The sequence below is a fragment of the Leuresthes tenuis genome, unplaced genomic scaffold (genome assembly GCF_036924035.1).
Source record: "Leuresthes tenuis unplaced genomic scaffold, fLeuTen1.0.hap1 SCAF_12, whole genome shotgun sequence".
Taxonomy (NCBI): Eukaryota; Metazoa; Chordata; class Actinopteri; order Atheriniformes; family Atherinopsidae; genus Leuresthes; species Leuresthes tenuis.
The window spans coordinates 7976169-8000776 of record NW_027325366.1 but is presented as its reverse complement, the minus strand read 5'-3'; the positions used below and the strand labels follow the sequence as shown (position 1 = coordinate 8000776).

The window sequence follows — 24608 nt, the reverse complement described above, 5'->3', positions numbered from 1 at the left end:
TCGTTCCTTTTTGACGATTAAAGGCTCTTTATTTTTTAGAAACAGTACGACACCTTCACAACTAACTATTATTCCTAATGGGATCATGTGTAAAAACAGTAAAAACGCTTTTCTGTCATTGACAAAGCTGTCAAACCGGATGTTATGAAACTGAACAACAGCCTTGCCGTCACTTGTTCCGTTCAAGTGGTGGATTTTTCGGTTGCAAAGAGAAAACATTGTTGAAACAGTGAAAAAGACACCGACCGATGCAGAAGGGGTCTTTGAGGGTCATGACTCAATCGTAATACAAGTCTGAGAAAACAATTGTCTTTCTGAACGTGTTCTTAGCATTTTGATTGAACAGTATTTTGAAAGCGGAAATCGAAATGTGTGTGATTGCGGAATAAATTCTGAACTTGACACCGGTCTCACACCATTTCTTGGGAATCACATGGTGACTGGGACTTCCCACGAAACCAAATCAACCGGTCCTCCCTGTTTTCATTCACATAGACTTTCAAACTGTGAGAACAACTGTACTTCACACCTTTTTTGTTACCCAATTTATAAAACAACAGCCACGAGGTAAGTCTTTTTTTCCTGCCTGTTGGAAGAACCAGAGAACACGTTGATTATCCTATATTGTGTGGTGTCATTTATGATTTAACATTTATTGCGCTTTTTAAAAAATTAACTAATTCGACTGGGTGACCATTTCCTCAACAAAAAAAATCCGTTGCTAGTTAATTTAGAGTGTAGCCTACTTTAGAATTTGTAGAAGCTAGCTAAATATCCGTATTATTGTTATTTTTTAAATAGGCGAGACATTTGTAACAGACAGGACAAGAGACAAGACAATGTAACTTGGCTAAATGCGCTCTGTTGTGGCAGATGGCGCAGTGGCAGGAACTGCTTAGGCTGGACTCTGCTCTCCAGAGCCGGGTGAGCCACATCTACGAGAGACTGTTCCCCAGAGAGATCCGCCACTGTCTGTGTGACTGGATTGAGCGCCAGGACTGGTAAGAGTAACCCGATGGCAGTGATGGATTCTAGGCTGCTAACAAATCCTTGCTGATGGTTAATGTAAAGATATCAGTTGTCCCCCAACTACAGTAACTTTGAATGGTAACTTGTCTGCAAACCCAGATTAACGATTCGAGACAGACTGTGTCATGGTCGAATCCAGGCGAGAATGCCCGAGGCATTTCCCCCCTCTCCATGGCACTTGGCGGGCTCCGTAGATCTCTATGCGCGCTGCCTCACGCCTGCACACACGCTCGAAGTGCAGTTCGTGCTCAGTTCCATAGACTTATAAAGAATTTATAATGTCAATGCTCAGTTCAACGGAAAAAATGCAAGTGCAGACTAAGATGTCGTGCCAAGGTAGTTATCCACACAGGAATAGTCCCCTGTGTTTGCTTTGACTTCTGGTTGTTTCTCTTTAGAAATTTGGCTACAGTATACTTAACATAAGGTATGTATCAATGATTTATTAAATCAAGAGTTTTCTTTGAAATTATGTCCATGTTTGTGGGTCATTTACTGCTCACTGATATAGATCTTTATAAATTAAGCCTAATGTTTTGATGCTATGGTGGAAATTTTAGTAAGGCAAATAGTCAGTTATTTTTCTGAGGAGATAAGATGCTTTAATGATATCTTGCAAGAGAGAACAACACAGTATGAAGTACACAGCTGCTCTGTGAGGCAAAAACAATTCAGTTATAATGCACATTGTTGCGTCATCGCTCCTTGGGTATAGTTAAGCGTTCTTATCTACTTTTCCTTTCTAGCTCCAGCCAAGGTCAGTGACCCAGCTCCAAGTACCTTCTTCCTTTCTATCCTCCATAAAATAAAATCGCTCAGTTTAATTGAAGGGAGTTGTACTGTACAGATAAGAGACCAAGTAGTTTTTTCTACCCTCTACAATAACCTTTAAACATGCATTATGGGACATTACAGCTGCTTTTTGCTTGCCAAATATGGATTATGGCTCCAAATTTGGAACTGAAAGATTATTTCTGCCTTGAAATGGCTTGATGTCATTCCAGCTACTCATGTTTGAGTCATTGGGATACCCTTAAAGTGTCATAAATACAACTTTTAACCTACCAAAAAGTAGCTCATAGCTCTAGACTGGAAGAGTATTTCTTTCTTAAAATGGCTTAAATTCAACAAATGACTTCACATTTTAAGGATCATGCTTTTCCACTACATCTCCTGAAACACATTTAAAGGAACATTAGATGCTCTTTAGGCAGTTTTCATTCGATCATTCACTGAAGGGATCTTTCTGTCTTTACAAAAAACTTTTAACTGTGGCAGCTTACTCTGCTAAGCCCACGATTTGAACTTAGCCCTGCTAGGATCTATGAAAACAAGTCTGATTTACTTGAAAATATCACAACAAAATCCATCTATCCATTCATCCATCCCAATGAACCAGTCCCAAGAGGAACAATGCAATCAATACACTTTTGCTTTTCCATCTATCACATGTCAAAATGTCTGTTGTGTCTAACTACATACTTTCCATCTACCATAAAAGCCTTTCCCATATGTAACCTTAGCACTTGATGCTTACTACAAAGGGCATATTGAGCATTACACTGTACTCATACAAAGGCACATTTGTTAATGGTACGGAGCCAAAATCACCTCAGTGTTAGCTATAACCATCATTTTATTACAGATTAGATATTGGCTTACTGTGTTTACACTTTAGCATATGTCATAAACCTCTTACCAAATCATTTCACCAGGTCAGTGTTCTGCAACACCTGACCTCAGGGGACACTGCTTTGCATGTTTTAGATGTTTTCCCTGAACTCTCTCTTCTTTATGTTAAGTTAGGATCTATTTAAATGGACCTTGTTTTATTCCTCTAAAATGTCCCCTACTATGTTGCATGCTTTGGCCGCCAATTATAACGTCTACTAAAAAGCTTTGTCCCTTTCAGTCTCAGTATCTAATTCAAACGGATGAACCCCTGATTTTAAGTGTACATTTTCTCGTCCTTTGTGTTAGGGATTTGACAGCTGTGGATGAAAACAGAGCACATACTTGTTTCCACGCTCTCCTGGAGTATTTGGAAGAACAGTGGAACCGTTCTGTCCAGGATAATAATATCTTGCAGGGACCAGATTTTCAAGGGATGAAAGTCTACTTGATAGTAAGGGAAAATATGAGGATGAAAATTTTAATTTGTATTCATTTAATTTCTTCTTTTCACTTTATGTTCACGTGTATTTTTTAGGAACATTTTCAAGATGAGCCAGTGAAATTGGCCATACTTCTTTCTGAATGTCTAAAGGAGGAAAAGAAAATCCTAGCTTCAGTTACTGTTAAACAGGTGAGGTGACTGATAAGATAATATTTATGAATAGCAAAGTGTACTTTGCTATTCATAAATTTGTTAGTTTAGCTGTTTGTAGCCAAACATACCTAACTGTCAAATATGTGAAAGAAATGTCTTTCCTTTCTCCAGAGTTTCAGCAATCCAGGCATACAACAAAAATGGAGAGAGCTGGACAACAGAGTCACTGAACTTAAATGGCAACTTTTGGTAAATTCGCCAGGACTATAGCTTTTTAGCCATCTTTACAAAAAAAAATCGCAGTGTCTTAATTTGTGAACTACGATTCTTATGCAGGAACTAAAGAAGGAAATGAAGACACTGGAGGGTCTGAATGAAAAGCTTGACTGTATACAGATGACCTGGCAAAGCATGGGTATGGCAGGAAACAGGTAGTGTGTTTGGTGTGAGCTCCTCCTTTTTGTTTGACAAATATGTCTCATTTGTTATAGTGGAAAAGAATGTTGAGCTGACCTCGTCAAAGTGTGTGGTGGAAGAGGAGTGTGTTAAGCGGGAATTCATCATCACAGAAACAAAGCAGGTACTTTTGACCCATGTTAGATATGGAGCACAAACTGATAAGTCATGCCTAGCAAGAGGATGTTGTTCTGAACAATTGGGATGAAAATCCTGACTCCCAATTCCATAAAAGTTTAGAAGTTGTGTAGAATTTAAATAGAAACAGAATGGAATGATTTCAAATCACCGAAAGCAATATATCATTCATAGTAGAACATAAAACATATATCAAATGTAGAAAGTGAGATGTTTGACTATTTTCTGAAAAATATAAGCTCATTGTGGTGCAAAGATTGGTTGTACCATCTTTCAAAAAAGTTTCAACAAAAGGCTGGAAAAGTATATGGTACTAGAAAGAAACAACTTGAGGAACACGTTGCAACTACTTACCTTAATTTACAACGTTTCATTAATGTGATTTGGTATAAAAGCACAAAAAAGTGCAAAAGAATGTTTCACCTTTCAGAGTATGTAATACCATCAAAAGATTGAATTTTCTGTAATACTTGGGCCCTCAGACTGCACAGCATTATAAACATGCATGCTTCTGTCATGGAAATCACTGCATGGGCTAAGAAACATTTCCAGAAATCATTATCTGATACCTTCTGATACGATGTGCAATCTACAATTGCAGGTCAAAGTTCTATCTGCAATGAAGAAACTATATGTGAACATGATCTAGAAACACTGCTGTCGTCTTTGGTCCAAAGCTAATTTAAAATGGTCTGAGACAAGGTAGAAAACTGTTCTGTAGACAGACCAATCAAAATTTGGAATTCTTTTTGGAATCATGGATGCTGCATCCTCCAGACTAAAAATGCAAAGGATCATCCAGCTTGTTACCACACCAAAAAGCCTGCATCTCTGGTGGTGCATTAGCGCCTATGCAACTGACAGTTTGCACTGAAAGGTATATACAGGTTTTAAAAAAACATATGCTTTCATCCAGGCCATGCCTTTTTCAGGGATGCCCTTGCATGTTTCAGCAGACTGATAAAATGCATACTGCTATTATTACAACAGCATGACTTCATAGTAGCAGAGTCTGGACTGGTCTATCTACTGTTCTGACATGTCACCAGTTGAAAACATTTGGTGCATCACGAAATGCAAAACGCAGCAAAAAAATCCATGTTTGTAGAATCCTTTATCAGACAAGAATGGGATGACATTTCTCTCCCAGCGGTCCACCAAAAGATCCAGGCATTTCTATGTTGTATTAAAGAATAAAACATTGATTTATGAGATTTGAAAATCATTGCAAGTTGTTTTTATCTACATTTTACACAACATCCAAATTTTTTAAGAGCTGGGTTTGTAATCTTTAAAAACTTAATCAGTTGAGTTGATTTACCTTTTGATGGTGATCTTGCAGACTGTGCTGCAGCTGCTGGTGAATATTTCAAATAAGGCAGCCCAAATTATAGCCACTCTCACTGATGTGGAGCTCCCTGAGTGGAAGCGCAGGCAGCAGTTGGCCTGTATTGGAAGTCCCACAGACACTTGTCTGGAGCACCTCCAGAAGTGGTGAGAATGGATTAGTACCATCCTGGCTTTTAACTTTCATATCAAGAAAAGTTGTCTGTCCCTGCCTTTATACTGTGTACTGTGACATGTGGGCTTATGCTCTATATACAGGTTTACAACTGTTGCTGAGGTGCTTTATGGAGTACATGAACAGCTGCAGAAAATGCAAGATCAGAACAACAAATACAGCACTGCTAACGCCTTCAGCCTTACTGCTTCAATTGATGAGATTGAGAGATTTGTCCTGTCTTTGATCACAAAACTTCTTACAAAGTGAGATATGGCATCAAGGCTCTGTGTCATATTTAGCAAACACATTGATATGAGCTAAATGTTGACATGCACTGTTGTGCTCCTGCTTTTCAGTGCTTTGGTGCTTGAGGAACAACCTGTCATGCAAAATTTGCCACATCGACCTCTAATACTGAAGACTGGGGTTCGCTTCAAAGTGACAGTGAGGTGAGGCTGCGCTTAAAGCAAAGTTCAGAAAGAAGTAACTCACAACTGACACAGAAGTTTGTTCCACGCAGTCGTTGCTTCAGTAACAGTTGCTAAATATACTGCCAGGGTTTCAGCTACTGCTATCCGAGTGTACTGAATGACCAGGTTTTTCTATTTTTTTTTCTTCCCTTATGTTACTGGCATATTGGAAAGACAATAATATCAGCATTCATTGGGCTCAAAGCATGAGCAAAGGGTGGTTGGGATTATTTTAGATGTGCTGCAGAAGACTTTACACAGCTATCAGACCCATCAATCCATTATCAGTACAAGGTCGTGTCAAAAAACTAATGCAGCATTGAATGGAAATAAATGTTTTGACATTCTGCAACTTTAATGAAACTATGCCATAATGAATGGGTGCCATAATTAGAGCTTAAGGTGGTCAAACAAAATATGAATGTGACTTTATTATTGACCAGGTATTGTGTCAGCTAGATGCTTGCAGGCTCGACCAAAGCATAGATGGCAGATGGTGAAAAGGGAAATCATGACTGTTTTAGTTTTTAGTTTTTTTTTACATTCTTTGTTAACCCAGACTTTCAGTCTCTTGTCACCTTCGAAGGAAGGAGGCATTTCATTTGTCCTTCACACAAAAATGCATCGATCGTCTGCTGCTTATTTAAGTCGAGGGCTGTTAAGATTGTGAAAATTTAATGTAGAAAAACAAAACACTATTTCTACAATAAAACAAGTAAAGAAATTGGGTTAAAAAAAAATTATTCACCTACATTTGTAAATAAACCTTTTTTTCTGCCCAATGCACATTCAGTGCCTGCCTTTTTTAATTTCTGCAACTATTGCACACCTCCTAAACCAAAACCATCAAACATGGAAAGAAATGCATAGAAGTACATGGAAATCCCTATTTTTTTTTTTTTTTTACAAAATCAAAGTAAAATTAATTCAAAAGATATTTTTGGTGATGAATATTAATAGACTTGTCTAGTTGTCTAATTATTACTTTAGCTATGATAACAGCATTGTAAAATGGACTAAAGATTAGAATCTTTTAAGGCTCTAACCATAAACTCCAACTGAGCTCTAACTAAGCAGTTTAATTTGTTCTTTATTCTATAGCTCAGTGTCTGTTTTTCTCTTCTCAGATTCTTAGTAAACCTTCCTGATTTCAAGTGCCTGCTCAAAGTCAAACCTGTATTTGACAAGTAGGTTGATGAATAACTAATCTGAATGTGTGACATATTTACCATGAAAGTTTTCCTTTGTTCAAATTCTCATTTTGTTTGTTATGGCTTTTATTATAAAAAGTTTTTGTTTTTTTCCCGCTCAAAACAAGGGATATTGAAGAAACCATTGTGGCCAATGGGTAGGTAAACTGAGAACTCCCATGTTGACTAATGAATTGCTTATTTTCAATTAACAAAGGACAATAACATCTTCTGTTTTAGGTTTCGGCTGTTTGAGTTCACCAGGGAATACAGTAAGGTGTTTGATGAGGACACACCAGGTGGAGGGTTGATAGCAGAATTTGGTCACATGGTATGAAACTCCACAACCAAATAATTATTTTAGTCATGAGCAAGAATTACAGGACATCAAACCCCTGTTGTTTTTTTTCTGTATATGTGTTGATCACATAATATATTGCTTTGCTTTTTGTGACTAGTTTGTGCGCACTTGCGTTCCTTAATTTCACCCAAACAAATATAGCAGTATGACTATTTCTTACAATTTGTTTTCAGTTACTCAAGGACAGAAAAGCAAAAGTGTCGTTGGAGGTAAGAGTAAGACATTTATTTGAAATTAAATTATTTGTTTAACAGGCTTTTTTTGTCAGCTAGCTGAAAGACTGACAGGAGGTAAATGAACTGCAACTGCCAGCAGATCCTTTGGTGTTTTTTTTAAATGATTTTCCTGCAATTAAAGAAGCATGTAAATCCTTTAATTTAGATAAGAGGATAAGGATAAGTGGGAAAAAAGATGTGAGCTATACTGCAAGTACTTTGATTCTGACTTTTTGAAGTTTGGCTGTGGGAGTGAAATGCTGTTATTTTTGTGATTTAAACACATTTTTGCATTTTTTCTAGCTAGTGGCTTTTGAGTGGCAGATGCTCTCATGAAGTCACTTAACACATCATGACCAGCAAACAGCTGACGTTGTTGAGAATTTAGTTGTCAGAGAGCCACACATTTTTTACTGAAGCTGGTTTTTAATTGTTGAAATGCCCATGCGTGATCATAATATGTGAATAATTCAGGTTTGCAGTAGCATTAACTTGCACTATTTTAAGGAACAATATATGATGTGTTTCAATGATATCTACCTGTTGAAAAGTAAAAGTTAATGACTTCTATGTGGACATGGGTTTTTATAATACTAACCCTGCCTCATGACCATGTTAAGTTTTATCAGTTCCTGACTTCCAACAGACCTGAAGACTCCCATGTTAAGAATGCTTTCTCCTCTTTCATTAGAGGTATTTGGGAGTCACCGAAGAACTCCACGTCATACGTTTTGTCACAGTGTTGCAGTATGCTGGACAAACATTGAACATCGAGGTGAGTGACACTCAAGCCACTGGCATTTTATTGCCAAAGTCAGTGAAGCGCAAAAGAAAAATTTGTTGCTGCTCAACTTAAAATGTTGGTTTAGATTAGAGAAGAAATGTGACCAGACAGGATAGTCACTGGTCTCCTCTGGTGTTGATGTAGGCCAGCTCCCTGCCTGTGGTTGTCGTTTCCAGTACCAATCAGGTGTCCAGTGCCTGGGCCTCCATCATGTGGTGGAACGTGTTCTCCACAAGTGAATCGATGGTAAAACCACCTTCCTCTTTATAAATGAATGTCAACTGCTAATGTTGATCTGAATTGCACCAGTCATTCTTCTGAACGAACTCTTAAAAGTTGTGTGACGTCCTGCAGAACCTGTCACTGTTTTCCGACCCTCCTCCACTCACCTGGCAGCAGCTGTCAGAGGCCCTGAGCTGGCAGTTTTTGTCCATTGGCCAACGAGCGCTTGATGAAGACCAGCTCTCCATGCTGAGAGACAAACTTGTAGGTGAGTATTTCACTTTGTCTTCTACAGACATTTTGGAAGTATAATTCATTTTTGGAGTATTATATGAGAAGATTGTTACAGTTTTTATGGCTGCCTGGAGGTAAACTGTTAGTGTATCTAGCATGAAGTAAGAAATGATAGTTCTTAGTTTACGAGAGTGGACACAAACTAATGAGTAATGTGAAGGTGTGGAAAGAAGGACCCAAATGCAGACTCAGAGAATACAGGTTACTGACAAAGACTTTAAATTTCCCAACAAAAAAGCACTGCAAGCCAGAAAAATCCAGCACTCCGAAGTGTGCGTCCAAATAGTAAGAAAAACACAACATAGAGTTAGGCAAAGAGTGCAGAAAACAAGGGGTTTTCATACAATGAGTAGCAATTAACGTATAGGATATAAATAAGGAGCAGTCAACTATCGGAATAGAAGTTTGGTGAAACAGGGAAGCAAGTCTTAGAAATAAAAAGATAATTTAAAAAAAACAACAGGAAGTAAGGTTAACTAAGTTACATAAATATCCAAAACCCAGACGTCCAAGCTTAATGAAAGAAACACAGGACCAAATCAAAACCATTTTAATTCAGTTCAGTTATATAGATCCAAATCACAACAATGTCATCTCTAGGCACTTCAAATATATGGTCCAATCCAAGCTAGTTAGAATCCAATTAATTGTAATACAGTCATAATCCGATCAAATCAAACTAATTAAATTCCAATTGGTCCAATTCATTAAGAGCCAATTAAAAAAAAGTTGCCTCACTAAGGAAACCAACAGATTGCACCAAAACTGCACTTCGACTAGGCGATGGTGAAAAGAAAAAAACTCCTTTTTTTTTTTTCTCCTCTTGTCCTGTCCAGCATTATGGCAGCAGAATTGTAATCTGAATACCTTTTATGCCAAACAGATTTGCTTTGCCAAGGGAAGCTTTATAAATGTAAAGCTCCCCTCGATGCCCACCAACCGCCCATTTATTTATTTTTGTTTACATTATATAACATGTAATAGAGCTGAACCGGACCGGGGGACAAGGAAAGAAGAAGAGGAAACGGGACAAAAATAGAAACAAAAACCAGACAACCAGCTGCTACACCTGTAAAAACAAAACAGACGACGATCCACGGCCTCTGTTGGGAATCCACCCTTAGCGCCACCAGGAGCACCTGAAAGCAGACAAGCAGAGAAAAAACAAACACACAAACAAACAAAAACAAGCACAAGTAGCGGCAATCGCATACAACACAACTGTGGATGTAGATAACCTGAAACCACAGGATAACACATCAACTGCTTAGCGAGCATGCTACTGGGCTAATGAATGTGTTTGTGTGTGTGTGAACACGTAATACCCATGGCACAGGACCTACATGATAACCGTGCTTTAGTTATGAGTGTATAAGTGTACAGAGCCACAATCCACAGCCCCCCCCCAGCAACCAGAAGCAGGCAGAGAGGGCCACAAGACCCAGGTCACCAGCAGCCCCCACAGAGCACAGAACCCAGGAAGCCCACCGCAGGGACAACCACGCATCCACCCAGAAGACTGCAGAGGAAGCCCCCAGAAAGAGCCCCCATAAGCATAGGGCAGACTCCATGACTTACTCTGCTGTGGAAAAAGATTTTTCAGTGAGAGCTCGGACTCTTAGTCAGCCTGGCTACAGTGCTGAAAAGAAACCTTGGATTGTTCTTATTCTCTTCTATCAATGATGAATAACAAACAGTTCTCGCTTTGCGAAGGGCTTTCTCATATATTATTAAACTATCTATCAAGACTATTTGAAATTCCTCGAAGTTAGTGGAACACAGAACACAACAGTACCTCACCTCTAAGGGATGGCTTCCTAACAAATGTTCAAATTTAGCCTGATGATTGGACAGGTCATGAAGAAGGACAAGACAGACCAGAAAGCCTAAAGTCCGGGCAAACAGTCAAAACTGTACAGGAGAGTAGTAGACTAGTAAAGCCGTTTGAGTGGGCAGTGAGCATCTGGGAAACTGACTGTATACCTCTACCTTACCCCAGGTTAAATTGCTATTAAGGGCCAAAAATGCACTTGAATCAAGGATCAAAGTGAAAAAAACATTTATCTCACACACAATGATAATTTAGTAAAAATATGAATAGGATAAGTTGGTTGGGAAAGAATTAGATGCACACATTAAAATAATGAATATACTTATATTATGTAGGCACAGTAAAACTCATACATAAACAATACAGTTCACACTCTGCTTACTGTTAGTAACAAAATTTCTCAAGTCACTATAGTGCTCCATATTTGCATTATTAATGTTTATATGTTTATGCATTTGGCAGACGCTTTTATCCAAAGCGACTTTGGATAGGTGTATAGGGTAAGGGGGCATGCTACTTTCATGCAGGGGTTTTGAACCCACGTCACACGTCAAGGTAGCAATCTTACCACTACACTATGCAGTCCCATGAATGAGTAATACAAAAGCAATAGCACCACCCCTCAGTCCAAAGGAAAGTCATTTACAAGGCTGTAATTGTTTCCTTTGTAACAATTGTGTGCTTTTGTGCCCTCATCTCTTGTTCAGGAAGTATTTGTCCTAAAATTTGGATGGGCAACTACTGGGCAGGTGTGAGGCCTACAGAGGCTCAGCTGCACAACCTGTAACTCTAGATAGCCTGACTCCACTCATACCAAAACAGCACAGATTATTCACTGAAACATTTCTTGGTTATGTTAGCCCGATTCTTTCATTTAAAGCCCAAGAACAAGCTGGAGAAATCTTAAGTTAAACGAAGTATTAGTGGTCACATCTAAAGTATATGGCAGCTCTGGGCTCGGAGTGACAGAGCTCTCGCAGGAAATCCGTCAGGCCGAGCCCCGATATCCGGAAGCATTTCATATTTATATTCATCTTTATCTCACAGAGGTTGTACTCACACTTGACAGAGTACAATTGGCCAGTTTTTAGTGGCATGAGCAGGCCAACCACTTTCTTTGTGTTCTTTGGATGTGATAAACAATGTGTGTGTGTGTGAGTGCTGTTTTAGGCGTGTATCTATTGTACCAGACCTATATAGAGATGCTTTGTCTGACCCAGTTGTTTTGTCTTGCTATATCATCCTAAAGTCTTGGACCGTTCAAGGACATACGTTTGCGTTTGTATGAGTAGAGTGGAAAAGTACCAGCTCGGAACATAGGTTATTTAGTAAAATATAGAATATGAATATATAATGTCTAAGAACAAAGCCAATTATAACAGTTACCAACAGTGACCTCTTGGAAACCATTGTGAAAATACTGTGGTTGTTTTAAAGACAATAAGAGGCCCATTTGTGTAGTTTCCATGCTGAGCTAAGCTAATAGCTTTTACGTGTCTTAGTGAAACAAAATTAATTAATGTATGAGATGAAAGTCAGTGGTTGGGGTTTTAATGTACAGAATGCAGTTCTTGCATCCACTCCTCACTTGATTACACCTGAGTTGTAAAGGATGATGTGTCCATTTCTCTCTTGATATATGTAATGTAATGGTTGGTTTTGTCACAGATGATCCTAATGGTTTGGTGTACTGGAGGAAATTTTCCAAGGTGAGTGCTGAGGAATGTTTTATTCGAGCTTCATACAGTTGCTTCATGTAGAATTTCTATGAGTCAAAGTTTCCTCTTAAATTCATGCTGTATGTTAGAAAGTCAGTACTGAATTAATTTGAAATTCAGAAGTTAGGCAATTGACCCTTCGATAAGCCACTCCCACAAACGGCTTCTGTCCAATCCTACGTTAGTAACCGTAACTGCGCAAGAGGCCAGTCACGCTTTCGGCAGAAAGCAATATGGCGAAGCGGTGTGCATACGGGACTTGCAGGTCCGACAGTCGATATCCAAGAAGTTTGGAGAGTGGTGTTGAATTATTTGCCTTCCCCAAGCCCAAGACGCAACAAGGGAGATGCCGGGTGTGGATAAAGCAGTGTGGAAGACCACACAAACAGCTGAATTTCTCTCAAAATCAATAAAACCTACGTTTGTTCTAAGGTAAAGTGCTAGCTAACGTTAGCTAACCATAGCTTTGTGTAATAACGTTAACAAAGACGTCTCTGTTAAACCTTGAGCCACTGTGCAATATTTAACCAAAATAAATACAAACAGATAAAGACAAGTTCTGACATATCTGTCGCAGCAATCTACGGGTCTCCGCTTGCGCTCACGCCTGGCTTTCGCGATGACAATAGACGAGATCAGAACATCTTTAATCTTGCTACCCCTTTGTTTGTGCCACTATTGTGGCAAACTTGTGCAAGATATTGCTGGGCTTTGCTTAATGAGGTCAAGTGTCAGCCCTACTATATGTGAGCAATATGGTGCACTGTAAACAAATGCAAGATAGTTTAATTTTAGCAAGAAATTGGCAAACAGAACGATAGTGAAAGCTAATACAACACTTAATTTAAATTGAAAGAATATACATCGAGTTACCCTGCTTTACAGGAATATTGTTGTTCTTGTATGTGCTGATTTTTAATTTTTTTTATTCGAATTGTCAACACGTGGTGCCAGAGAGCAGTTTACTTTTCCTTCTATTTTGAGTTCCTCTTCGTTTGATCTTCGCCAACATTTAATCTGGTGAACGTATCTTTCAAACGCATATTGGAGACCTTGTCTGCTTCTCTGTGACACCTCTGAAGAATTATGCCAGAAAATGTCAGTTAAATCCTGAGGAATATGATTTAACGATACCGGTGTAGGTACCAGATGTGCTCGGGTTACCAGATCTGCTCGGGGCCCTGCGCCTATTGGCTGGACGTTGGCACGATGACGTAAGGGAATGTGATTGGTCCGGACAACTTACTGAAGAGGTAAAAAAAACCAAAAACTATTGAAGTCGTTTTCGCGGCTCTTCGTAGAAAATATGGACGGCTTTTACAAAGAAATCCAGCATTATCTTTCGGAAGGGACTTCACCCCGAGCACATCTGATTCTTATTCATAAAATGTAAATAGTGGGGTAAACGTAAACTCAAACAGGTGCAGGGCCCGGAGCAGATCTGGTAACCCGAGCACATCTGGTACCTACACCGGTTAAAACTGGCATAGTAACAGTAACCAAGGGGGGCGGGGCTTAGCTTGGGGTTAATTGAGCCGTTTTTCATCTTTTTGTAATTAGGATTTATTTAGGTGAGTCAGGAATGCTCTCTTTATTACTATATTTAAGACGACCTGGTTGTATAATGTTCTAAATACTAAAGAATTAGTCTGCTTGGCTAACTTTGCAATCTGGCTTTACAGCTGACATCTCACCAGCTAGCTGTTCGACTTTCATGATGCAAAATTATGTTTCCTGGCTGCCAAAAGTTGCAGAACAACTCTTCTTCTTCTACTTCTTATTTTAACTAGCTTATATGTTGAACCTTCCTTTGTTGTGTTCCAGGATGTAACTGCCTGGATTTGGATTGATGGAATCCTAGATTTGATCAGAAAACACTTGGTCGATCTTTGGAGGGATGGGTAAGACATCAGATCATCTCATCAGTAGCGAAGTTTCCTTTCACGAGCATGTCTTAGGCAGCCTTTTGTAAAGCAGCCAAAAAGAAATGTGAATCAGACACATTTCTGTTGAGTGCTTCGAAGCTGGTAAACTAGTGTTTGTGGTTTTGCCAGAAGGTGGCAGTGTACGTTAGTATGCTACTTGTAATTCAGAAGAAGTAATGGTTGTCATTTTCGGGAAAAAAAAAACTTGGAAAAACAAAATGACAACTGTGGTAGAAATCAACAGGAGGAAATAGGTGGAGCTCATCTCTAGGAATTACTTATTACTTGTTTTTTGGAATATCTGGGAAGACACCGGTCAATCATGCGACTTTGAGGCAAGAAATCTTAATACGGATTTGCCAATTGTTTCCTTTCAACCTAATGTGCATCAAGGTAAAAAACACCTCAAGAAAGCATATAATTTTTTTTCACATTAATCATATTTTCTTTTTTAGTTTTGTAGTTTTCATCCACGATTTCTCATTCACTTCTTCTGAATGAAATCAAAGACACCAGCTTTGCCCTGGCTGTTGTTATTCTGTTTGGTTGACATGTGACCATAATCTGAGGGCTATAACTTCGGAACATGGACAGGGATTGGGTCACCGTTAACTATTCTTTGTCATTTTCTGAATATGAATTTCAGATACATCATGGGGTTTGTAAGCAGGCAAAGAACTAAGTTGCTGCTGCAGAGTAAACCGATCGGGACTTTTCTGATCCGCTTTAGTGAGAGCAACAAAGATGGAGCTGTCACCTTTAGTTGGGTCAACCACTCCAACAGAGGTACGTTTGTGAGCGTGTGTGTGTATTTGGACAAATCTTAACTTTCTTAAAATGCAGTTGGAACAATCTGTGGATGTAAACCTGCCTCAGCTATTTCTATCACTTGATCTATGTATGCAGTGCTAAAAGTGAGTATTTGATCTGATCTTCCTTACTTTTACCATCAAGTGACATCTCAACCACTTGCTAAGAAACTAATTTTCATTCATTTAGCCCTAAGGAAATTGAAAAAAAATACAAAAAAATATTTGCTTTTATTCTCAGTGAGGACATTACAGGCTTAATTCCTTTTTTTGTGTGTGTGGTTTCCTTTTAGAGATTCATGTGCATGCAGTGGAGCCCTACACTAAGAAGGAGCTACTGGCTTTGTCTTTGCCCGACGCTATTAACAGCTACACTCTGACAGCTCAGGGAAAGAACAGTAATCCTCTGCAATATCTTTACCCTGACATCCCCAAGGATACTGCCTTCGGACGCTACTACAAAGTCTCTGGTATGGTCTCATTCTTGACTTTCTCCTGGGAATCATCATCTCTTTTATTTTTTTTTAAGTAGATGATTGTATAGGTATTCTTTCAGAAACCAGCGAATATACTGTTATGTTTTGCCAAACACTGAGTTGATTGGACCTCTGTGCAGCAGTTGCAGGATATCCAGCTCCTCACACTTTCACACTTTGCGTTCATGTTAATTTTGCCTTGATTATGCAGTTTGCTGTAGTCGGTGTGTTTTTCTGTGTGATGACCCTAATTTCCTCTCTTTATGCAGCATCACCAGAAACTAACACAAAGACGTCGGAATACGTCAAGAGAATGATTGCTGTTATTTCCGTGTAAGTTAAAATGGTAAACAATAATGTCTTGTACCGCTGAAGTTTGTATTGTTGCAGTTTTTTAAACAAAGAAGGTTTTTATTTTAAAATGTTTCTAATTTAGTTTCTTTTTCCAACAGCAATCCCACTCCACCTCCGTCTCCACCCATTGAGTCACCTTTGATGGATGAGGACCCTAGCATGGACACGAGTGAAGTACTGAAAATATGTTTTGCTAACTTTGGCTACAAAATCAAACCAATAACCTAAAAGTGCAGAAATGCACTTTGTCAGGGTTTGTCTCTGAATGTCACCTGTTACATTACCATGATGCATTTGATCTTTTGTTAATATGAAAGGGATGCCTTAATAAGGTCACTGTTTGATTATGTTCATATTTGAAGACTTTTAGCTATCGTTTAAACAAAATCTTTTTGTTGCTCTGTAGACTGACTGGTGCCAAATAATGGAGGACTTATTTGAATTTCTCGTCTCACCTGAATCTGACATCATGCAGCCATCGTATCAAGAGACTCCTCCTTTACATCCACCGTCACCTCTGGCCAACTACACTGATCTAGTATAGCTGGGTTACTAAGCGTGTTTACATAAACCTAGGCTCACATGGGCCATGGTGCTTTGCACATTCTCCAAAGTCCCATCTTTTTGCATCCTCTTGTAGAAGCAGTTAAGTTTAAGTGCATATTTATACAACTGAATTCCCAAGAAAGCTGCCACCATTCAAACATTTTTCCTTCTTTTTGTCATGTAGCCACATTTATGTCAATGCTGCTATTAAAATGGCCTGTTTGTTCAAATAAACAACAGTTAAAGTTAAAGAACTGTTTTCATTGTAAGGCAAACATTTAATCTGAAAATGGGGTAATCATTACAACAGATTACCCCATCAACATTCATTTTATGAAAACAACAAACACTAGTGTGAGAAGATGAGCTCTTTACTTTTGGTGTGGTATTATATGCAACTATTATTGGGAGTGTAGGCTCTTGAATTAATTTTGTAGATGTGCTTTTGTTGATTTGCTTTTCCAAGCCAGAAACACAGTCAGGAAAAACGTTTGGATTTGTAATGAGGCTGTTTTTTTTAAATAAAAAACTATAAATGAAAATTGATAGTGTTTGTCCATTGATTTTTCTCTTTGCAGTTGGTGTGTTTGTAGGATGTGTTTGTTTCCTTAACTCTTTGGTCCATACTGAACTATCTTTAATAATCGGGTTCTCATTAGATACAGACATTCAAAGTCGACAGATGAAAAAATACAATGACCCTGAAAGGACTTCTGGTGCCCCCACAAGAGTGATGTTTTACTATTTTACCTTTACTGCTCACCAACCCTTACTATAGATTGTGGTACTTTTAGATATTAAGCACAAACTATAATGCAAGATTATTGCCGGTGATGCGTGTTCATTCATGTATATGGCTCCAGAGACTATGAAGCCTTATACTATCCTCCCATTTTCTCTAACCAACCATTGTGGTATATATCAACTACCTTCAAATCTAATACACTCCCACCAGACAAAGTTGTTTTTAAAATCTCAGCATGCTAACATATCCTGAACATGGAAAGGATCGTAATTTCTTTATGAAAAAAAAAATACAACTTCCCTCAATGAGGAACAACCATGGTTTCAAATAAACTGACTAGTAACGCAGCACCATTTTGACTTGCTGCTAAGAGATTTTCAACCATGCGCTTGTGGTTTTATGATTTTCATCTTTGGCTAGTCAGTCTGCTCACTGACGTCAGCGAAGTTGAGCTCCCATTAGTCCATGGGCCAAAGGCCAAAATTTGACTTTTTGGTACCACTCAAGGTAGCAAAATCTAGTAACATTTTTTGAAAAAGTACATGTCCAGAGATGATATTTTGGTATGATAACCCATCCTAAGTGGTAGCTTTGAAATAAAGTGGTAGTACATTTCAGCTCTTTAGTGAAGTAGATGAGAAATAGAAAGAATACTGATGTGTGTGACTTGGAACTTACACTTCTTCTTTTAGTGTAGGTATGCTGGTGTTGGACTGGATGCGAGGGCACCCAGCTCCAATGGCTGTCTTGGAGCTCATGGCCTGCAAGTGTGTAACGACCTGTAGGCTTCGAGCCTGCTCCTGCCTCACTAACAACTTCAAGTGCACAGAAATGTGCAAACTTCAAACATGCACAAATCATAGTGTGGAGGAGGACAAAGAAGTTGCTCTTACTGTGGACTATGATGATGATGATAGATGTGATGATTAGGGCAAAACAAAACAAAAACTGAGAAATACCAAATAATTAGCAGTTATTGTCAATACGAGTAAAAGTCTGAAAATGAGCACAAGACAGGATATGCCATGTGCCTTTAAAGGCCTATTTTTTGCAGAGGGTTGATAACTTTATGTGCTGATAACTGTGCTGATAAAACTACCACTTAGGATGGGTTATCATACAAACATCATCTATGGACATGTATCTTTTCAAAAAACGTTACTAGATTTTGCCACCCTGGTACAAAAAAATCTGGTCTACTTTTTTTTTTCCTGTATATTTAACCCATTGTCTTAAGTATTTTTTATGTTTATATAGTTTCAGTTTAGATTTAACTGGATTTAAAAAAAAAAAAAAGTTTTTGTTTTTTTTGCTCTCAAAGAGTATTATTCCTTTTGATAAAAATATAATTTGAGATTTCAATTTTGGAAAATTGGGAACACCTACTCTTATAATAAAATACCAACAGAGACCAGATCTGAATTTCACTGAATATTGTTTTAAAAAACAAAAAAAACTAATCTTCTCAACACTGACACTTTTTGTGTGTGTGTGTGTGTGAGGTTCCACAAAGAATGATATTGTGCAAACAAAAAGAAAACAATTTATACAACAAATTACACAACCTTATGTACTCTGATAAATTCCTTATTTTGTACAATCTCTGTGAAATAAATACATAGTGTTTCTGTTGCAAATGCTGTTACTGAAATACACATTCAGGATACAATAATTCTCTAACTTTAGAGGAGCTGCATAAAACCTGCTGATGACCGTGCAACAGTCAGGAAAACAATCATAGAACAGCGCTGGTATAAGGAGATCAAACAGACCTGATGCTGCAGAGACACTTAAAAAAAATATACACCTTCATTTCCACACAGCTAACAATCGCACGACACCAACACAAGAAGAGCATTCCCATAATATCATCAGGTAGAGAAGAACAAAAGCTAAACTGTAACTAAACTAATACATTTGGATACAATTTGTATACTAAGATGGAGATATACAGTACCAACTGAAAATAAATACTGTAAACATTTGATTACAGATATTCAGATACTGTATTGTTGCTCTAACAGTAATGTTAAGATGCTCACACATACAACACATAACATTTTGATAAATGCTAGCAACACAAAGCAAAGCACATCAGACTGAACAGAACAGCTAAATAATTCATCACTTTTCAGAAGCCTGAGCATTGCTGTATATTGATGAACTCAGAAAAAAAGGTCCACTGCAGAAGATTAAAGGGCCTGTGGATGTGTGCAGCAGTTCTACAGCAGGCTGTCAAAGCTCTTATTTGTGCTGTCCTTGTCATGAGGATCAGCAGCTGGGCTGTACTTGTCGTGGTAACACTGCAGGATGGTGACAACATCATGGTGGCCAAATTGCACGGCTTCGTCTATCGGTGTGTTCCCCCACCTTGACAAGGAGAGAATTGTTATCAAATGACAGAGGGGGAGAATTTAACCATAGGCTTGACAAAAAGCATGTATCAACCATACAGGTGCAAGCTGTTTAACAGACTATGCGATCACTCGGACTCACCTGTCTCTTGGAACTGGATTCACCTTGCAAGCCTCCAGCAGGAAGCGCACTACTTCTATATGTCCTGAAAGCAGAAGAGAAGTTATTAATACAACATTGTTTGACAACTGTACATTTGTATGTACAGTATGTTTTAATACCAATTTATGGGTTGATTTGAGACTGCATTTTACCTTCAGCTGCTGCCACATGGAGGGCTGTTCTGGAGTCATAGTCTCTCTGCTCCATGTCCATGGATGAAAGAGCAAACCTACAAATGTAAAGCTTATGTAACCAACTATGTATAGAAATTCTACAGTTTTAAGTATCAGGATATAATTGGTATAAAGACACTTCATGGTGTTCTTCAGGGTTCTGTGCTTGGACCAATACTTATCACTCTATACATGCCTCCATTAGGTAATATTATTAAAAGGCATTGCATAAATTTTCATTGCTGCGCAAATGATACTCAGCTATACTTATCCATGAAGCCAGATCAAACCAATAAGTTGGTTAGAATACAAACATACAAATAAGAAATGAAGACCTGGATGACTGAGTGTTCTTCCTTAAAATTTACCCATAACTGAAGTCATAGTCTTTGGACCTGTGTGCTTCAAGGAGATACGGTCTAGCAACATGGTTACTTTAAATGGCATTATTTCAGCCTCCAGTACGATTGTGAGAAACCTTGGAGACACCCTCTCTCCCTTTTAGATTGGGCTTAAAACTTTCCTTTTTGATTAAGCTTATAGTTAGGGATGGCTCAGGTGACCTTGAAATGTCCTAAATGTCCAGCAGTTATGCTGAATAGGCCTAAAATGCTGGGGGAACTCCCATGATTCCCAAAGCAGTTCAAACAGCTTTCTTCACTCTCTATGTACACATGACAATATTTTTGTCATTAACTTGTGTTTCTTTTTCCCAGCAGGTATCGCTGGCCTGATGTTACAGTGCTTGTTGACACCTCTTTCCCATTTTATCAACCCCAGCCAGTCAAGGCAGATGGCTGCCATTATTAAGGCTGGTTCTGCAAGATGTTTCATCCGGTTAAAAGGAAGTTTTCCTCCCCATGGTTGCCTCGTTCAGGCTCAGGTTGCAGGACTCAGTCAAAGAAAAGTTGCGATGCACTCTATTTCCTTAGCTAGTGAACTTTTTTGTTTTCAAAAGTTGGTATTGTATGAATTTGACTAATTTGGATTTGACTGAATTTGATTAAAGTGAATTATAATTGTATTACAATGAACTGTATTACAATGAACTGGATTATAAATGGACAGAATTGGACCTTGAGATGACAGTATAATGAGATGTGGCGCTGTATAAATAAAACTTAATTGAATTTGACTTTGGTTGACTCAAAAACTACAAGATGTACAGGTACTGTTGCTACTAAACAAGCACAAATTATCATTCCTCCATCAACACACATGGCATCTGGTATGAGGTGTTTCTGCTGATATGTTGTGTTTGGGTTGCACCAAACGTGATGCTGTGCATTGTGATCAAACATCAAACATCTCAAACATCATAATCTGAACATAATCTGGGCAGTCATGACCTTTTTAGTGGGTTTCTCCAGGTAACCTTTCCAAAAAAGCCGTACTTGTTCAGCCTTTTTCTAATTGTACTTTCATGAATTGTAGCATTTAACATGCTAACTGAGGCCTGTATGATCTGACATGTAGCTCTTGGACATTTTGCAATTTCATGGAACTTTGCACAGCCAGACCTTGGGGATGGACTTTCTGAAATGTCCACTTCTGGGACAACTGGCAAACGTCTTGTATGTTATTCAGTTGTGAATTATCCTCGTCATTGTAGAATGATGGACTCCGTATTGTTTAGAAACTGCTTTATAAACCCTCCCAGTCTGATAGGCAGCAACAACTGCTTCTTTAAGATTTTCTGATGTCTTTCCTCCCTGGCATTTTGTTAACACAAACCTGAATACTCAAGACCAGCAAAATGCCAAAAAAAAAATTTTTTCTTACAGGTTCTCACGCCTGCTGATAATAATTTAATCGAGAGCATTTGTTTACCTTCTTAATTCGTATGAAAGCAATAAGGGTATGGTTTTTCCATGTCATATTAAGTGTATCCTAACTGTTATACTCTTATGCTCTTTGAATGACATAATTGTAAAGGTTATATAAGCAAAGGAGCAAAAGCAAAAGAGTATCGTTCCCCAAACACTTATTTTGTTGGAAGCATGATTTACCATTAAAACTAAAAGCACCTCCTATTTGATGGTTCTCTGTGGAGTTTTTGACCACTTGAGGTGCTGCAGAGCTGTTTTCAATATGAATGTCCTGCTTGGACTATTACGTAAGATGTTTTGTATAAAAGCACTAAATGAAACACAGTGGTGACCTCCTGTCAGCAAGAAAAGAACTGCTTTGTTTCTGTTTGGACAATGTGGAAGTAAAATAAAAAAAAAAGTGAAAATTATGTTCAAAAGTCTGATAAGAACCGAAGGCAAATGTATACATGCACAGAATCAGCATTCATGTATAATTAATGGCACATTGATATACAATGTGTATATATATATATTTATATTACACACTACCGATGCAGTCTGTTTACGTAGTTTCAAATTATAAGCTATTTGAATATTAATGTATCTGTATACATGTATACAGGACACATGTATCTTCACTGATGCACACGATAGATTTAGTGCATTGAACACTTTAGTGTGTTTACAAGAAATTACTCTTGCTGACACTAGAGATCACCAAAGTGTAAAATTGCCTCATACAGATCAGGGTTAAAGAAATGTCTTAATCTCAGCATGAATTTTTCCACTTTTCTTTCTTTATGAACAAAATGGTGCATCCGATGTGTTAGAAATGCACACCACTCTGTGACAGAGCAGGAACAAGTCCGGACTTTTTATTGACCAAGATTGAAAGTTGTATGTAAGCATAAACTGTTCACCTCCTGAGCGCAGACACGTCTCCTGTGTAGGCAGCAAACAGCAGATTGATGACAGATTTGACCTGTGGACAAATTAGAGACCATGACACAACATTTGCAGAGAGACATCGAAGTCACATGATATATCATGGTCAAATTCAGTAACTAATGTCACAAAGAACTAGTTAGGACAAAGCCTAATAAAACTAATGTTATACATTTCTACCCAGCATGTAGGGAAGCTCACACATTCACTAATCCTCCTGATGCAAATGAATGGGTCATCCTCAGCCAACCCATTCTTTTGAATCTGGTGTGCTGGAGCAGGGAAACATGGAAAACATGCGGGGCAGTGTGCCTTGAGGACCAGGATTGGGAAACACTGATATGGTGTACCCTAATTTTTCTATGTGACACACAACTACTGTTATTGGATTCACCTAAAAGGTGCTGATGCAGCGTCATGAGACAAACATGGAATGTTTTCCCTGTTTTGTTGCCTTACAACCTGGAATTAAAATAGATCTTTGCAGGTTTGCTTGCTTTTAAATCAGCACAACACACCACTCACTTTGAAGGAACAAAATATTTTAATAGTGAAACAAGCATCAATTCAAGGTTTCAGTGCAACAAAATAGAGAAAAAAAGGGTGACTCAGAGCACTGTGACAGACAGTTTAGCAGAACAAGGCTAAAAAGCTATACTTGATTGGCACTTACACAAAATTTAAAGTACTCCTATTAAAACGTTTAACTTGATGTGTTGTTTTTGAACCCTCATTGCCTTCTGGCTGCTTAATAATTGAGACCATGACATTATTCTACAAGTACCAGAGGGGTAATCGAAATGACAGAAGTAATCTCTATGTGAAAAGTGGTTGCTAAAGAAAAGCTGTGGGCACAGACAAAGAGCTGGTGGATAAGTGCTTTATTTTATTTTACACCAAAGCAACAACAACAACAAAAAAAGAAATAATAATAATGTAACACCACTTTTACTGTAATGTGTACAACTCCATCACAGCCAAATAAGCTAAGTATTTGCTCAGAAACGTGAAAGAAAACAAGTTCATGTCTCAACATAAATCACATAATCAAGCAGACAGGACAGTTCATGAGTTCATGGAGACTTTTCATATAGAATTACAGACATAAAAACATTGATAGACATGAACTTGGAATTGTATAGTTTCATCTACTGCATGTTTTTATGTATAAATACACTTTACTAACTTTTAAGTTTGCTCTTCCATAATCAAACTTTTATTCAACACTGAATCTTTGGTTTTTAAAAATAAAAATGGCTAAATATCTCACATTTGACCACAATATTAGAGAACCTTACAATTCCAAGGTCACCAAGGTGTAATGGTTCTGATCATTTTTAAATGTATATGCAATTTCAGATTTCAAAAAGGATAAAAATGCATGTTCAGGACACTAATCATCATAAACAAAAGACAAGAAAGAAAATCAAAAGAAACATTTAAGATGGAATTTAAAAAGACATGAATCAACCTATACAAAACTACGCATGCAAGATGGAAGTTGTGAATTTAAAGAAAAATGAACCCATACATGACATGAGCCATTAAAAACTGATGATTCTAATAGAAATTATGGTAAAGGATTCAAAAGCCCCATTGTCATGAATCCGATTGTAATAATCACATTTTGGGAAATGACAGAGGTTCACTAAATCCAGCTCACCCCCTATGAAAAGCAACATCAGGCTTATTCATCTTTCTGCTTTACCAAAGCAAAATGGATCACATGAGAAAATGAATGCTCATTCTTGGACTGGTTCAGCTACCTATTCATTTCAGGCACTGGATGTCAGATTTTGTGCCAGTGAGGGGAACAATAAACCAAC

The 24608-nt window shown here is 38.1% G+C and overlaps 2 protein-coding genes across 3 annotated transcripts in view; one reads left to right on the top strand and one right to left on the bottom strand.

The window, feature by feature from the left end:
* Positions 1-489: 489 nt before the first annotated feature.
* stat1b (signal transducer and activator of transcription 1b) lies at positions 490-17119 on the top strand. The gene is made up of 24 exons (XM_072396509.1): positions 490-567; positions 874-1001; positions 3010-3154; positions 3239-3334; positions 3470-3547; positions 3635-3713; positions 3790-3878; positions 5235-5386; positions 5498-5659; positions 5753-5845; positions 6994-7053; positions 7185-7214; positions 7297-7387; positions 7591-7632; positions 8324-8407; positions 8561-8662; positions 8771-8906; positions 12432-12472; positions 14306-14382; positions 15053-15192; positions 15509-15685; positions 15961-16024; positions 16144-16219; positions 16452-17119. Exons 2-24 carry the CDS (start codon positions 874-876, stop codon positions 16587-16589), a joined length of 2280 nt encoding a protein of 759 aa, XP_072252610.1. The 5' UTR covers positions 490-567; the 3' UTR covers positions 16590-17119.
* Positions 17120-18684: 1565 nt separating this feature from the next.
* The window catches only part of LOC140318997 (glutaminase kidney isoform, mitochondrial-like), a 34238-nt gene continuing 28314 nt past the window's right edge, over positions 18685-24608 (bottom strand). Inside the window, exons 9-12 of one of the 2 annotated variants that reach the window (XM_072396508.1) lie at positions 22758-22819; positions 20006-20082; positions 19833-19896; positions 18685-19706 (exon numbers count right to left, since the gene is read on the bottom strand). In XM_072396508.1, coding sequence (XP_072252609.1) covers positions 19559-19706; positions 19833-19896; positions 20006-20082; positions 22758-22819 — 351 coding nt within the window. In that variant the 3' untranslated portion in view covers positions 18685-19558. The remainder of the gene's footprint in view (positions 19707-19832; positions 19897-20005; positions 20083-22757; positions 22820-24608) is intronic. The other variant, XM_072396505.1, reaches the window with a different exon arrangement.

Excerpts from the sequence above, each read along its gene's own strand:
- stat1b (XM_072396509.1), top strand. The coding sequence starts at position 874 with ATGGCGCAGTGGCAGGAACTGCTTAGGCTGGACTCTGCTCTCCAGAGC. Across the intron at positions 8,408-8,560 it reads GACAAACATTGAACATCGAG|GCCAGCTCCCTGCCTGTGGT; the intron begins GTGAGTGACACT and ends GTGTTGATGTAG. Across the intron at positions 16,025-16,143 it reads ATGATTGCTGTTATTTCCGT|CAATCCCACTCCACCTCCGT; the intron begins GTAAGTTAAAAT and ends TTTTTCCAACAG.